We start from the raw sequence: 14847 nt of genomic DNA, 5'->3' as shown, positions 1-14847 counted from the left end.
CAATATCCCTTTTTATTAGCTGGAATTTATTTTCCAAACTTCTTTCTTCAATTGAAAATTTGTGACAGTTTGTGATGGTTGAGAATGTTGGTTTTCTGGGGTTTAATAATTTGAAGCTGAGAGATAAAGGCGATAACCTTATGCTGATATAGTTCACTGGGAACTGACGTCACTATAATGAAGATTAGAGGGTATAATTCTTTGAACTGCCCTGATCCAAGCCCGTACCTTGTGTTTTCTCAGAAGTTTATGGTTTGCTTGAGGTGAATAATGGTTCCATCAAATGCTAATCCTCACAGTGATCCTCAGAGGCACCATTTACTGACTTGACTTTCTGTTTTCCTGATTTGGCCACTTCTCTGCCCTCCTCTCCTTCCCCCTTGGTCCAGGCCCTGCCTTAGCCCACTTTGCAGCTTCTTACTTCCTTGGATGCTATGCTCTTTGCAAGCAGAAATATCCTAGTAGCATTTTATGGTCCTTTTAATAGAAGATGCTTATGACTCTTGGAGGGGGAAAATAAAAAACCCTAAATTGACAAACTTTAAACTGACAAATGGACACTGTAATTGTGTCCCCAGGGATGATTGGAATCACAAGTCCTTCATTTTTCTCAGTTGCATCAGACACACCATGATCCCACTTAGATCCATCTCACTTTAATCTTGGAGTTCTGCTTAATGCCTACACATCACTTTCATTTGGATATGAGAAATAATTATGAGCCTAAGGATAATTGTGCCCTTCCAGGATGGTTTCCCGAGGGGTGGTGTTCTGTAGCTCTGTGGGATGTCCAGGAAATCAAAGTAAACAATAAAAATGAGGTGGTATCAACATTCAGGTTAGAGCTGGAAGCTGAGATTCTGTGATTCTTCCATTCTTTGTATATGAGGAAGGTGAGAGTAACGATTCAGGCAGCCCCAAATTTCGGGTTTCCTGGAACAGGGTTCTTATTGCTCCCTGGGATGCCCCAGTGCACTTCTAGACCTCTAAAGCCACTTGCTGGGCTCTTGTTGCTAAGGTGCTGAAAAGTCACTTACAAGAAAGAATTCAATGTCGTCACGGGCGTTTTGGTTGGGGTAGGGATGGTGCTTAAGTTGTGGTTACAATAAAATCATTTTAAAAATCATGAGAGATTGGATTGGGATTTATTTTGTATAGTTGGAATACACATGGTTTAAAACATTCAAGTAATGTAGGAGAGTATATGATGAAATGCAAGACTGCCCTGTCCTGTCTCATACCAACTCCTCTCTCCTTCAAGAGAAGTCTTTTAGCTCTCTCTTTTTTTATTGTGTGTATTTCTATTTCTTGATTTATCAATTGTAGGCATTATTTATTGATTTTCTTCCAAAAGAAATGAGGGCTTCACTGATTTCCATCCCTTCTCCACTCCTCTCAACAGAGTCATGTCATTATTTTTGCTTCTTCTTTTTGTTTCCCTTGTAATTTAATATGCCAGCATCTTTTATAACTTGTTTTATCTACAAAGACAGTATCTTTCTGACTTCACCCTCTCTGGGGCAATAAGTCAGGGTCTGGGATAGGACTAGGTAGGGCTAGAGCTTAGGGCTCTGGCAGTTGTTGGGCTTGAAGACTACTGATTATGAACGTGCTGTAGAGGAGTCCTCTAGTCCGTGTTTTCCTCACGTATCACGGCTAACCCTGAGATAAGCTAAAATGTTGTATTTTGGATTTTACCATAATCTTTGCCGTTTTTATATTTTACAGAAGTAAAATAATTGCCTTCAATAGATGATAATGAAAATACAGAAGAAAGAGAAGCAGGTAAGTGATCACATATCTTTTACGTGAATACATCCAGCATACACTGGTGCTTTTTTTTTTGGTCTTAAAAATTTTTTTAATTGAAATATAATTGACTTACAATGTTGTGTTAGTTTTAGGTGTACGGCAAAGTGATTGAGTTATAAATATATACATATATATATATTCTTTCTCAGATTCTTTTCCATTGTAGATTATTACAAGATATTGAATGTAGTTCCCTGTGCTATACAGTAGGTCTTTATTGTTTATTTTATATATAGTAGTGTACGCTGGTGCTTTTTTAACAAGAAGAGATGCTGGCAGTTTTGACTTAGCTCTTAGCCTCTGGTGATTTCCCATTCTCCACGTGATAACTGAGAGCTCTGTTCTGAATGACTTAATACATGGATTTTTACTATGCACAGGTCAGCTTCATATAGGAATAAATAATGAAGACTAAATCAGAATATTACTCAGAATTGGCTATATGGAAGAGAAATGTTTCCTCCCCAGAGCAGCCTTCCAACTTTTTATAGAGAAGTGATCACTTCTTTATAGTTTTCATAGTTATCATTTTGGATATTTGATTAAACTAGAAACATTCTCTTATAGAATTCTTATTTATCATGATCTGTAAAAGTTTTCATTTGCAGAAGATAGTGAACTAATTGGAAGGATGTGAACATCAACTAAATGGCATTTGGTTTCCTGAAGGGGAGGGGGAACTGATAAAAACATTTGGCCTGTGTGGCCCATCCTGCCAAAATCTGTAAGATTTATAAGTCAATATTAAAATAAATAATATTATAAGTAAATAGAACTTTTAACTAAAATATTACATAGTAGTTATATATTACATGGTAGTTCTTTCAGCTCATGTTATTGATACCATCCAATATATCACTAGCTGATTGAGACACAAAATGATATTTTAAAAAAATAAGTAAGCTGCTAAATTTTAAATTCTATGAATGAAGTGGCTTTGAGTCTGTTTATATGTAGAAAACATTGAAATAAAGATGAGGATTTTTTTTTTAATGGAGGTACTAGGAATTGAACCCAAAACCTTGTGCATGCCAAGCATACCGCTCTACCACTGTGCTATAGCCCTCCCTACCCTACTACTCTTTTTTAACCTTAAAAAAATTTTTTTATTGAGATACAGTTAATTTACAGTATTATATTAGTTTTGGGTGTATAACAGTGATTCAAAATTTTATAGATTATACTCCATTTATAATTATTATAAATTATTGGCAGTATACCCTGTGATGTTCAATATATCCTTGTAATAGATTAATTTTATACATAGTAGTTTGTATCTCGGAAGCCCCTACCCTATATTGCCCCTCCTTGCTTCCCTCTCCCCCCAGTAACCACTAATTTGTTCTCTATATCTGTGAGTCTGTTTCTGTTTTGTTATATTCACAAGATGAGTACTTTCGAACAGTAAATAGAATTGCCTCATCTGCTGTCCTGACCAAAGGATTTGGGGAAGCTCTGATGACAAGGCCTTTGGGGCAACATTAAAGTGGCAATGAAAGGTCTGGGATCTGTGGCATTTGACAAGTGTCCAAGTGACTATGGAAAATTGCCTTCCTCTGTCTAACTTTGATTCACTCTTGGGAAAACTAGCCCAAAGCTAGTGTTCTGAGTATTATGGAAAAAAGCAGAAGTAACATCAGTGAGCTTCTTTTCACTTTTGACATGGTTTATAGTTGTCTTATTAACTCACTGGTTCCTCAGCCCATCCCTTTACTACTGATCTGGTTTTGGATAAATTTTGCAAGTTTGGGGAAATTACATAATACTCAGTGACCAAGTATCAAAAGTTCTCACTTTGTGAGGAAAAAGGAAATATAGTGCCCACTGCTATTAAAATGTGTTCTTAGGTTGTTGGTTGTAGGTCTTCTGGTAGCTGCCACGTCTACATTTGATGTTCATTAATCCTCATCTTGGGATCCTTCTGGGTAAAACTGAAAAGTCATTGAGATCACTCATTTAATCTTATTTGTTCTTCTAGATTGTTTGATTCTCCGTGTATTCTCTTACTCTGATCTGGGGAACAAATGGATTTATAAAGAAACAGAAGAAAAATTAATGAGTTAAAGGTTTTCTTGGGAAAGATTAGGGAGATACAGTGGCATTGGGGAACAGATTATGGAAATAAAGTAGAGGTCGTTAGAGATTCTTGGTAATTTTTAGCTCTAAGTATGGTGTATCCAGAACATGAGGCAGTATCTTGAAGTGGTCTAGACCAGTGGCTCTCGAAACCAGGAGTCACACCTGGGTTCACATCTAAACTCTAATAACTCACTAGCTGTGAGACTTTGGGTGAATTATTTAACCTTTCTGAGCTTCTACTCTAAAATGGAGTCATAATTGGAACCATAATACACTTTGTCTTGTTTTTGTTTTATGTTTTAAGACATAATCCATTTAAGAAACTAGTACGTTGCCTAATACTTAGCCCTTAATAAAATCCAGTATTATCATTGCTGACATCTATTTTATTTATTTTTTTCTAGTGGGAAGATAACCTAGGCCCTTTCTTGTAGAGATTAAGAAGTCAGATGACAACTTTGTAAATAAGTAGATAACCAAAATAATGCTTTCTGGAATATTAAACATGCTAGAATGAAATAGTGATTAGATTAAAAAGTAATACATAATAATATTGGTAAAAGTTAATGTACATTAAATACTTACTGTGTGCCACCCCCTGTTTTAAACAGTGACCTGTATGATACATTTAATCCTTACCACTGTCCTAAAAGAGGTATACTTATTATAAAGGGAAGCTGAGGCAAAGAGCTAGGCAGTAATGGGTAGAGGTGGGATATTTTAGACCACATGGTCAGGAAAGACTTCATTGAGAGGTGACATTTAAGCAGGAGTGGAAGTGTACATTTCCTGTGTATCTTTAAAATCTCTGATTCCCTTTCTACTCACCCCCCGCAAATCCACCCTCCCCCCACCCCTGCCGTTTGGTGAAAGCCACCGTCATTCACTGTCCTTGTAGCTACCTTCTAACTAGACTGGCCTTCCTTGCAGTCAGAGTGCTGTGACACAAACTGAAGGGGACAGACAGATGGGCTAGAAATCTATTTTATGTTTTCAAATATCAAAACAATTCTAAGTCCTCAGAGCAGCAGTGACTGTAAGGTTGAGATATATGAAAAGCACCATTCCCTACCCACGAATACAGTGTTCCCGACTCCAGGCCACTGTCTTGCTGGGCCTTTGTGTGTGGCAGTGGTATTAGCCTGTGTTTGGTTAAGTTCTGAGCTCGGGGTTCTGGTAACCCAAGACTGCAGTGAAGTTACAGGTGGGCCAGGAAGGAGGAGGTAGGAAAATAATCTTACTCTCTCTGTTAGTATTTGTTGATCTACTTGGCCTAGAAGATATCACAAAAAAACTCTAGGTCTCCTAGCGTTGGTTGGATGGAACAGACATCATTCCACTTTAGCCGATTAGAAAAATGAATCTATTTGAGCTTTTGGTTTGCCCAAAGCCATAGTTATTTGGAAATAAAACTTGTAGTTTCTAGAAGCAGCACTTGTTAACAAATAAGCACTTAATAAGTATTACTGTCCTTCTCTCCTCTTAACTCTTTCCTGTCAGTATCTAAATTTAATAAACTACTTGCCCCAGTTTCGTTACTTTAGGTTTAGGTTGACTTTGCCTAAAGATTTAGAGAAGTCACATTCCTAAGACTTAAAAAATCACAAGAGAAAAACCCACCACCACCCCAACCCTCTGTTTTAAATGCTAAAATATGAAAATAGGGTGAGGACTAGGAATGGAAGATTCAAGGACTTTGGGAAGAGGCGTTTTGCAGAAGTTACATGTTACATTGCCAAGTCTGTTGATCACACTCTGTAGTCCTTAACTTCTCAGTAGCATTTGACACCCGTGATCATTCTGTCTTAGAATGCTCTCATCCTCAGGCTTTTGTGATGCCACACTTTCTTTTCCCACCTGCATCACTGACCTGATGGCTCCTTCTCACCCTCTCTGTAGGTTCTTCCCCCCTCTGGGGACCTTAAGTATTAGTGTTCCTCAGGTTAGGCCCTGTTTCCTCTTCTCTGTCTATTTTTTTCTGGGCAGTCTAATTTATTCTTGTAGATACTTCCCTTGGAAAGTATATCCAAGAGCCTCTTGGACACCTGTACTTGAATCTACCATAGATACTTAACGTACCTACCTGACGTTAGGTAACCTGAAACTGAACTCCTCTTCTCCTGCTGCTTACCAGCTGTGACCAGGTGGATCAAAGTACCTGCTTTATCACCAAAAGCACAAGACTCCTGGGTGAAGAGGGATTGAATATGCTGAATGCAGGAGAAACCCAAGGAACACAGAAAGGACACACACACACTGACATTGTTCCTGTGCCTCCTCAGATGGGTCTTGCTCACTCAGCACAAATCTGTTTGCCAAATGAAAGAGTCCCAGTGCAGCTGCAGTGTAATAAGGGCAAGGGTATGTGGGGTTTTCTGTCTTCAGTATATTCCGCAGTCAGCTAACTGTAAGAAATACTCTTTCAGAAGAAAGAGAAGGTGAAAAAATAAAGCAATCCTAATTTTAATTGGAAAATAACTTTGCCACCTGAAACGTCCACAGACCAACTCATAGTAGCAATTACTTCTTACTTTGTATTTTCAATATCATTATTTGAACTTTTAAAAAAAGATAGGTCTCAGACTTAGATGAGCTTTTTGACTCACTTTTATGTTTAGCTAATTTCTTGATACTAAGCAAGTCTAAACATAGACTCCCTTCCTCTCCCTGCTGAAGGAGGTGGAAGGCTCTGAGGCAGACCAGCCGCAGGGGCTCTCTGGGCTACTCACCGCTGGGCTGAAGTTGGAGGAAGCACTGGGTGAAGGGTGTGCAGGGGCCCTCCCAGCCCGAGTGCGAAGTGTACTCTCTGCCCTGCACTCAGTCAGGTGTGATCATGGCCTCTCATATGCTGCCTTTGATTCCCGAATCCCGATGATTTGAAGGAGCATGAATTGTCTAAAAAATAATTTTTCCTGTTCATTATTAAAGTCTTTAAAATTTTTTCTATTACATCTATGTGAAAATTTTTTTATTACAAGTATCATGAAAGTAATATTCCCATTATTGAAAATTTAGATGTCTATTTAATAAAAAAAAATTTGCGCAGCCTCAAATGATCATTAACCTTTTACTTTCTTCCATTCCTTTTTCCGCACACAGGTCTTTGTTCTCATTTTTATTCACATGTATAGTTCTGTAGACTTTTCAAATTGAAAATATTCATTTCATGCAATAACCATAAGAGTTATTGAGTTTTACTATAAACTACAGAGTTATTGGAGAATACCACAGAGTCACTGCCTCATGAAGCTTACCTTCTAATCATGGGAAACAGGTAAAAACAAATAATAACTTTGAGAAAGTTTTGAAAAAAAGAAGTGAAAGTTACCCACAGTTTTATCTCCTAGGCATAATTATAGTTAATATCTGGTATGTCTCCTAAATTTATTTTAAAAAGCTAATGTTAATGTAACACTTTTTAAAAAAAACAAAAATGAGATTAGATCATAGGTTTTCTTTTTTTACTTTCCAACACGTTGTGGACACTTTAAAATGACAACTAAAACTTTGTGTAATAATGACTGTGTAGTATTATTCTATATGATGGATATACTATTAATTTAAGCATTTCCTAAAGATTGACAAATCGGATATTTATAGTTTTTTTCTGTATTAAAAAACAATTCTGTTTCAGATATTCTTCTACATAAACCTTTGGAGTATCTAAATGTCTCTTTCATTTATGTTCTAAAAGAGAAATTGCTCACTTTAAAAGCATATCCACAATTAAAATTTTGGTATTATTGCTATACTGCCCTGCAAAAAGGCTCAATAGTTGACACTCCAGCCAGCAACATATGAGAGGGTCCTTTTCAGTATTTTCATATATTGAATTTTTTAAAGTTGAGCTATAATTCACATACCTTAATATCCATACTCTTAAAGTGTGCAATTCAGTGGTTTTAGTATATTCACAAGTTTTTGTAAAGATCACCACTGTCTGGTTCCAGACCATTCTCATCACCCCCAAAAGAACCTTATGCCCCTCAGCAGACACTCTGTTTTTTTCTTCCTCAGCCACTGGCAACCACTACCCTACTTTTTGTCTCTATGGATTTGCCTATTTTGGGCATTTTATATAAATGGAATTATTCAATATGTGGTCATTTGTGCCTGGCTTCTTTCACCTAGCATAATTTTTTCAAGGTCTGTGCATTTTGTAGCATGGATGATTTTCTTAGAGTCTATTTTGACTTTGAAGTACCTAAGTGACTCTTAGGGGGATAATTCAGGTTTGTCCTTGGAGCTCTGTTTGGGAACCATTGACCTAGGCTGTAATCTTCCCATTAGTTCTTTTAAATTTTTTTTTTAATGGAGGTACTGGGGATTGAACCCAGGACCTTGTGCATGCTAAGTGCACACACACTCTACCACTGACCTATACCTGGCCCGGTCTGTTGGTTCTTAAATCCTTTACAGCTGACCTGGAGCCTGTTTATCTAGATTCAAATCTTTGTGTCTTTTCCAGGAATATTGTAGATTGATAATTTTGAATCAAAGAATTGTGTTTTACTATTAACAGTATGGTTTATGAGTTAGCATTTTTGCCTGTTTCATCTGTCAGCCTCCCTCAATTTCATCCTTGTGTTCCTAGATGCTCGTCTCTATTTAAATGGTCAGTGTGATGTAAAATGTTTTCGTTAACCGTGGTCCATCATCTGCAGTCTGTTCCTTTTAGGGCCAGTTTCAAAGTGGTAATTTAATGTCCTCCTTGGTAGAAGCTGAAACAAAGACATTATTTAGGCTCTTTACCTTTTCCCCCACTGACCTTGAGACACATGGAAGAAATATTTTTTGTCTTACATTTTTAATCCTCAGCAGATGCCTCTTCCAAGCTCTCAACAAAGGTACCTTAAAAATAAAAACGTTCCTAGTGGATTATTGACTTTCGAGATTATAACTTTATAATTTTTGTTATTAATGTCTGCCTTTTGGGGTACTTCCCCCCTTTTCAACATTGGCCAGTTGTGCTGCATTTCTTGGGTTTCCCTTCTCCCTCTGGGATATCCCAGCTCTGCCACTCCCTAGGAATATTAATTTGACAAATTGCTTTATCTCTGCACCGATTATCTTGTCTGTAAAATGAGGGGTAGACTAGACAACTCTCTAGGGTTCCTGAGAGTAGAGTTGCTGGGACATCTGGTAGGTTTGTATTTACTTTTATAAAGAACTACCTGACTTTTTCCCAAAGTGGTTGTATACGCCATCACATTAATGTTTCTAACCAAGTATAATCATGCTGGTCTTGTGGCCCAGCATTCGTCATCGGCTCCCTGGGATGTCATAAAATGCTCAGCGAGATGAGGGTTAGCTTTTTGGCCACAGGTGTCAGATCCAGGCTCCTCTGCTCCCTGATTGCATGGCCTTGGACACATCACTTAACATCAATAATCTTCCATTATTCCGTGTACAAAATAGGTGTCATCTTACTAAGCTTGCAGGATTGTTGGAAAGATATGACACGTATTCATTGACTGTTAGCTGCTGCTGCTGTTACTGCCTAACGAATGAGTATCTAGTTACCAGCACCTGCCTGGGCTCCCTGTTCAGCTGGTGAAGAGCCTCAGAAGAGAGGCCTGGACATGAGATGTGAGTTGAGGAGAGGGTCCCTCATTGACCCACTGGGAGCTGCCTTGGTGGAATTAGCTCTTCAGTGTGTTATCTTTGAGCCTTTTTAATAAACAAACCTGTGTCTCTTGGCTTTTCAGTGTGTCCACCATTGCATGCTAAGCAAAAACTTGTCCCCTGAGGGCCAAGTGTTCCTGGCACAAAATTAAGTGACATCCCAGGGATGGTAATGTGCTCACAGGATTTAGGCTTTAACTGGGTACCTGTTACTGTATCGTTGGGTTTTTTATTGCCTTGTATTTTCTTTTCTTGTCTTTTTATTGTGGTAGAAAATGTATACTATAAAATTTACCATCTTAACCATTTTCTTATATTTGATTAATTTAAATTTCTTGTAAGTTTATTTAGTACCTCCTTTTCCTAAGCCATCTTAAGTACTGAATCAGCAATGAGGTATTCAAACTCAGTTGTCTTCCTTTTTTTTTTTAAGTAGTGAATCCTGCCAGAATGACCAGTTCCCTCTGGATTTAGGCTTGTTTATAAGACGACTTTATTTATGATAAATATCCAAAAGAATCCTCCTTTTCTTTCATCTTTTTCTCCTGGGATTTTCAGTGTTATGTTTGGGAGTATCAGAGTAGGAAAGGGAACTGGAAAAAACAGAAAGGAAATATGCAGCTGAATTTTGCACTCTCTGTTACTCCCAGGGTGGGCCAAGGGTTCTGAGCAGAGATTGGAAACCAGAACACCAGAGGGAAACCACGCCACCTGGCAAGTGTCTGTGCCCTTTAGCACATACCGGGCCTCTTGTTAAGAGAGCAGGCTCACAAATAGAGCTGATCCCAAGGCATCATCCAAAGATGATTGGAACCATCTTCCTGGAAAGCCTACTTGTCCCTCCCAGGCTCTCCTTAAGTTATTTCTTTGTTCCCTGTAACTAGCAACCACATTATTACCAGATTATTGGCAACCTTAGCTTGGTTATGAGATGACAAATGTACTTTGTAACACCAGACCTGAAAGGATGAGATATAACTTCTGCTTCCAAAGGGATGTTTCCTTAAAGGTGTTCATGTTAGGAGGCTGCACTTTTATTTGATGGTACTCAAAACCAGCTTTGAAACATCCTTTTTAGGGTTGCCTTGAACACCTGTGACACTTCCTCTCCAAAGACATCTATCACAGTAAAGTGTCCTCCCTTATGATGGTTGGTTTTTGCAAGTAGCCAGAGGTTACTTGGTGCTGAGTCGGTGATAGCATTAGATGATCATACAGAAGAGCACCATTTTTAGTTAAAAATAAAAGGCATCATTTTTTTAGTGTTATTTTATTTTTATTTATTCATTTATTTATTTTTAACATTTTTTAATTGAGTTATAGTCATTTTACTATGTTGTGTCAAATTCCAGTGTAGAGCACAATTTTTCAGTTATACATGAACATGCATATATTCATTGTCACAGTCTCTTTCGCTGTGAGCCACCACAAGATCCTGTATATATTTCCCTGTGCTACACAGTACAATCTTGTTTATCTGTTCTACATTTTGAAATCCCAGTCTGTCCCTTCCCACCCCCTGTCCCCCTGGCAACCACAAGTTTGTATTCTATGTCTATGAGTCTGTTTCTGTTTTTTGTTTGTTTGTTTGTTTGTTTGTTTGTTTTAGATTCCGCGTATGAGCGATCTCACATGGTATTTTTCTTTCTGTTTCTGGCTTACTTCATTTAAAATGACATTCTCCAGGAACATCCATGTTGCTGCAAATGGTGTTATGTTGTCAGTTTTTATGGCTGAGTAGTATTCCATTGTATAAATATACCACATCTTCTTTATCCAGTCATCTGTTGGTGGACATTTAGGCTGTTTCCATGTCTTGGCTATTGTAAATAGTGCTGCTGTGAACACTGGGGTGCAGGTGTCATTTTGAAGTAGGGTTCCTTCTGGATATATGCCCAGGAGCGGGATTCCTGGCTCATATGGTAAGTCTGTTCCTAGTCTTTTGAGGAATCTCCATACTGTTTTCCACAGTGACTGCACCAAACTGCATTTGCAGTGTAGGAGGGTTCCCTAAAAGGCATCGTTTTGAATGATCCAGATGTTCTTGTTGAAAATCAGAACAGCTGAACGTTGATGCAGCTTGGTGATATACAAGAGTGAAGACTTGGGGAAATAAAGATGTTTCAGATTTCTGCACGTTAACATGGAAACCCTTCAGGTTTTTATATATGAACTTCTTAGATAATATGCTGATAGCAGCTTGGTCCACAAAGGCCTGGCTCCACAAGGGCAAAGGCAAACACAAATAATGTGTGTCCTGTTTGGCACTCTGTGCCCATGGCCTGGCACAGGAGGAACTGCCACACTGTAGGCGCTCAGGAGATGTGGGACAGATCCGTGCGTTCAGAGTTAATATCACTATGTATGTGAATCATGTGGTGGAGGAGTAATATGCTTGTTTTTCTCTCTCTTTTACAGTTGTCACATTTAAAAGTTCTGAATCACTCCCCAATGTCTGATGCTTCTGTCAATTTTGACTACAAATCCCCCTCCCCATTTGACCACAGCACTGACCAGGAAGAGAAAATTGAAGATGCTGCCAGTCACTGTCTGCCCCAGAAGGACCTGTACGCTGCTGAAGAGGACGCCGAGACCCCTTTGCCCAGGAAAACAACATCCCATAATGGGACGGAGGACAGTGGAGGAGGAGGCACTGGCGTGAAGAAGAAACGGAAGAAAAAGGATCCAGGAGAGCAAGAGGGGGCAGCAAAGGGAAGCAAGGACAGGGAGCCCAAGCCAAAGAGGAAGCGAGAACCTAGAGAGCCAAAGGAGCCCAGGAAGGCCAAGGAGCCCAAGAGGGCCAAGGAGCCCAAGGAGCCCAAGGAGCCCAAGCCGAAGGACGGGGCCAGGAAGGCACGGAAGCCCCGGGAGGCCTCGGGCGCCAGGGAGGCCAAAGAGAAACGGAGCAGCACCGACCCTGCAGCCAGGGCCAAGTCCAGGAAGGCCAGGTGTGTCCCTTTCTTCCCGCCCGTGCCCTGGGCCCTGCCTCCATGGAGCACTTGGTCTTTGGCCTTACCCCAGCCCCTGCATATGACTGCCCCACTTTCAGCCAAAATAAACCATTTCTCGCCTCCTGATGAGAGAAAGATAGGCTTAGTTAATACTGTCCCTGTAGTTTCTTGACATTCCCTTTGGATTAAAAATAATTAAAATATGCTAGCACGCACAGGGTATAAGGGCAGGGCCGTCACAGGTGTGATATTGGGGGGCAGTGATTTGGGGAACAGCAGCAGTGTAGAGTGGCAGAGGAGCAGCTGTCAGGAGGGTGCACAGCCCTGGGGATCAGTGCTGGGGGTCTGGGCGAGCCATGACTGTGCAGAGTTCCAGACGTAAAAGAATTGCCTGGCTTCCCTAGGCTACGAGCTCTCTAGTGCAGGCCCTTTTCTGGTCTGTTTCTCTCATTTGATGTCCAACATAGTGCCTGATGCATCAGCAGGTGCTCAGGAATTGGTAAGTAAAGGAGACCAGAGGAGATAGACTGAAGTGACTTGACCAGAGAGCACAGGGCACAGGGATGGGTTTGCTGCAGGGGTGATGTGGGGCGTCCTGGCAATAGATCCCATCAAGATCAAAACACACTGCTTATTCAGGGAGTTCAGTGTTTGTCAACTGTACACAACTGTAATGCTTTTTGTTTTGTCTCTTTCTAAATTCTTGATGCAGAACATGATGTTTAAGCTATTTGAGGACATGCAAAACAAAAAATACATTTAAGGGGAATTTAAGTTTCTGAAATCTAAGTACAGAGGCAGAGTGTAGACCAGAAGCACCCATAAAGAGGTAGAGGTTGATGTGAATGCTAACAGAATAGAAAGTAACGGGGCCTTCAGACCTGTATGGGGTCAGGCAGAGAGGAAGTAAGTTTTAAAGAGAGAAAGTGTTTGAGGTGGCGTGTGCCGCTACTCAGAGTTTACTAGATGGGTCAGTTCATTTTCAGAAGGACAGTTTGCTGGGACCAGATGGATACGTTTCTAATCCAAGTTAAAACTGCTTTGTAATATTCACTCCCTTCTTTCTGGCAGGGGATTTTACCTTTGTTTATCATAGAGGCTTGGGTGGGATCCCAGAAGTATAGTTCACAGAGAATGGCCATAAAATACTTCACCAGGCCGAGAAGTGGGTAAACTCAGGAGTCTGACCAGTGAGCAACTTGTGGGCTCTGTTTCTCAGTGAACCCAGTGCATACGCTCTGATCTCTGATATGTGTGGAGTGACAGACTTGAGTTTCTGTCTTCTGCCAATAACTTTCATCTCCAGATTACTTTGGAGAAGCTGAAATGGTTCTTGAGGGAGAATCAGACGTGAGCTGGTGGAGTGACTTACTTTGGTTATTACAAGAAACAAAGATCCTCAAGAAAGGTGTTTTAGAATTAGGGCAATAAGTAGAGAGTCGGACAGCTCTGATAAGGAGTTTGGTCTGTGTGTAGAAGGCAGTAGAAAGTCATAGGTATCTGAGCTCACTTTAGCCATTGGTCTGTGGTGCTTACAATTTTATCAGCTTCTTAAAGGAATTTGTTTTTACCTTGTGTGGAATATGAAATAAGGTGATCGGTATACAGACATTGCCATTGATTCCATTTTAGGGCAGTGAGGAGGCATTTCACAAAACAAGGTTGTGTGTCAGATATATATGTAGCAATAATAAGGGAGCTGATTTTGACCTAATTAGGCTGTACAAAATATAAGTGAGTTGAAGAAGTGCTTCTAAGTCTGCTAACTTAGGGGAGGCTATAGCTCAGTGGTAGAGGGCATGCTTAGCATGCATGAGGTCATGGGTTCAATCCTCAGTACCTCCATTAAATAAAAAATAATGACAATAAATAAATAAACCCAGCAAAAAAAAGAAAACAAAAACTAAGTCTGCTAACTTAGAAGACAGCAGACCCTCTTGAGATTTAGAAATCAGGAGACACCCTCTGAGAGCATGCTGGCAGATGGGGCTGGTTATCTGTCTGAAAATGCTTTCAGCCTCCCTCAATTTGAGGGCTGTGTAGGATTGACCTGTTAACATAATGGAATTCTTCTGTGTAGCCCAGATAGGGTTCTGGACTGGTGAGCCTTTCGTTTCTAGTATTTTATATATTTATAATACTGCTTTGGCTCCTTTAATTTATGATCTCACTGGTCAGCAGAAGCAGTTCCAGTTCTGAAAGGACATTAATTGGTAAAAAATATGTTGGTAATTAAGTCTTGTTTTTGTGCTCTCTGATTTACTCTCTTGCAGATTAGCTCAAGTACATGTTTTGATTTGAGCCTTTATCGATTAGCCCCTGGATAACACTCGTGGTTACAGATGATTCACTGGATGCTTGGATTGTTGGAGGAGCCTCA

The 14847-nt window shown here is 39.7% G+C and overlaps 1 protein-coding gene across 5 annotated transcripts in view; it reads left to right on the top strand.

The window, feature by feature from the left end:
* The window catches only part of CHD6 (chromodomain helicase DNA binding protein 6), a 159381-nt gene that overhangs the window by 46383 nt on the left and 98151 nt on the right, over positions 1-14847 (top strand). For 2 of the 5 annotated variants that reach the window (XM_015237811.3, XM_072944227.1), the window contains exons 2-3: positions 1729-1785; positions 11935-12464. In XM_015237811.3, coding sequence (XP_015093297.2) covers positions 1753-1785; positions 11935-12464 — 563 coding nt within the window. In that variant the 5' untranslated portion in view covers positions 1729-1752. Of the gene's footprint in view, positions 1-1728; positions 1786-5749; positions 5787-6025; positions 6253-6990; positions 7166-11934; positions 12465-14847 lie in introns of those variants that run through there. The other 3 variants (XM_072944228.1, XM_072944229.1, XM_072944230.1) reach the window with 3 other exon arrangements.

The sequence above is a fragment of the Vicugna pacos genome, chromosome 19 (assembly GCF_048564905.1).
Source record: "Vicugna pacos chromosome 19, VicPac4, whole genome shotgun sequence".
Taxonomy (NCBI): Eukaryota; Metazoa; Chordata; class Mammalia; order Artiodactyla; family Camelidae; genus Vicugna; species Vicugna pacos.
This window is presented reverse-complemented; position numbering and strand designations above follow the sequence as displayed.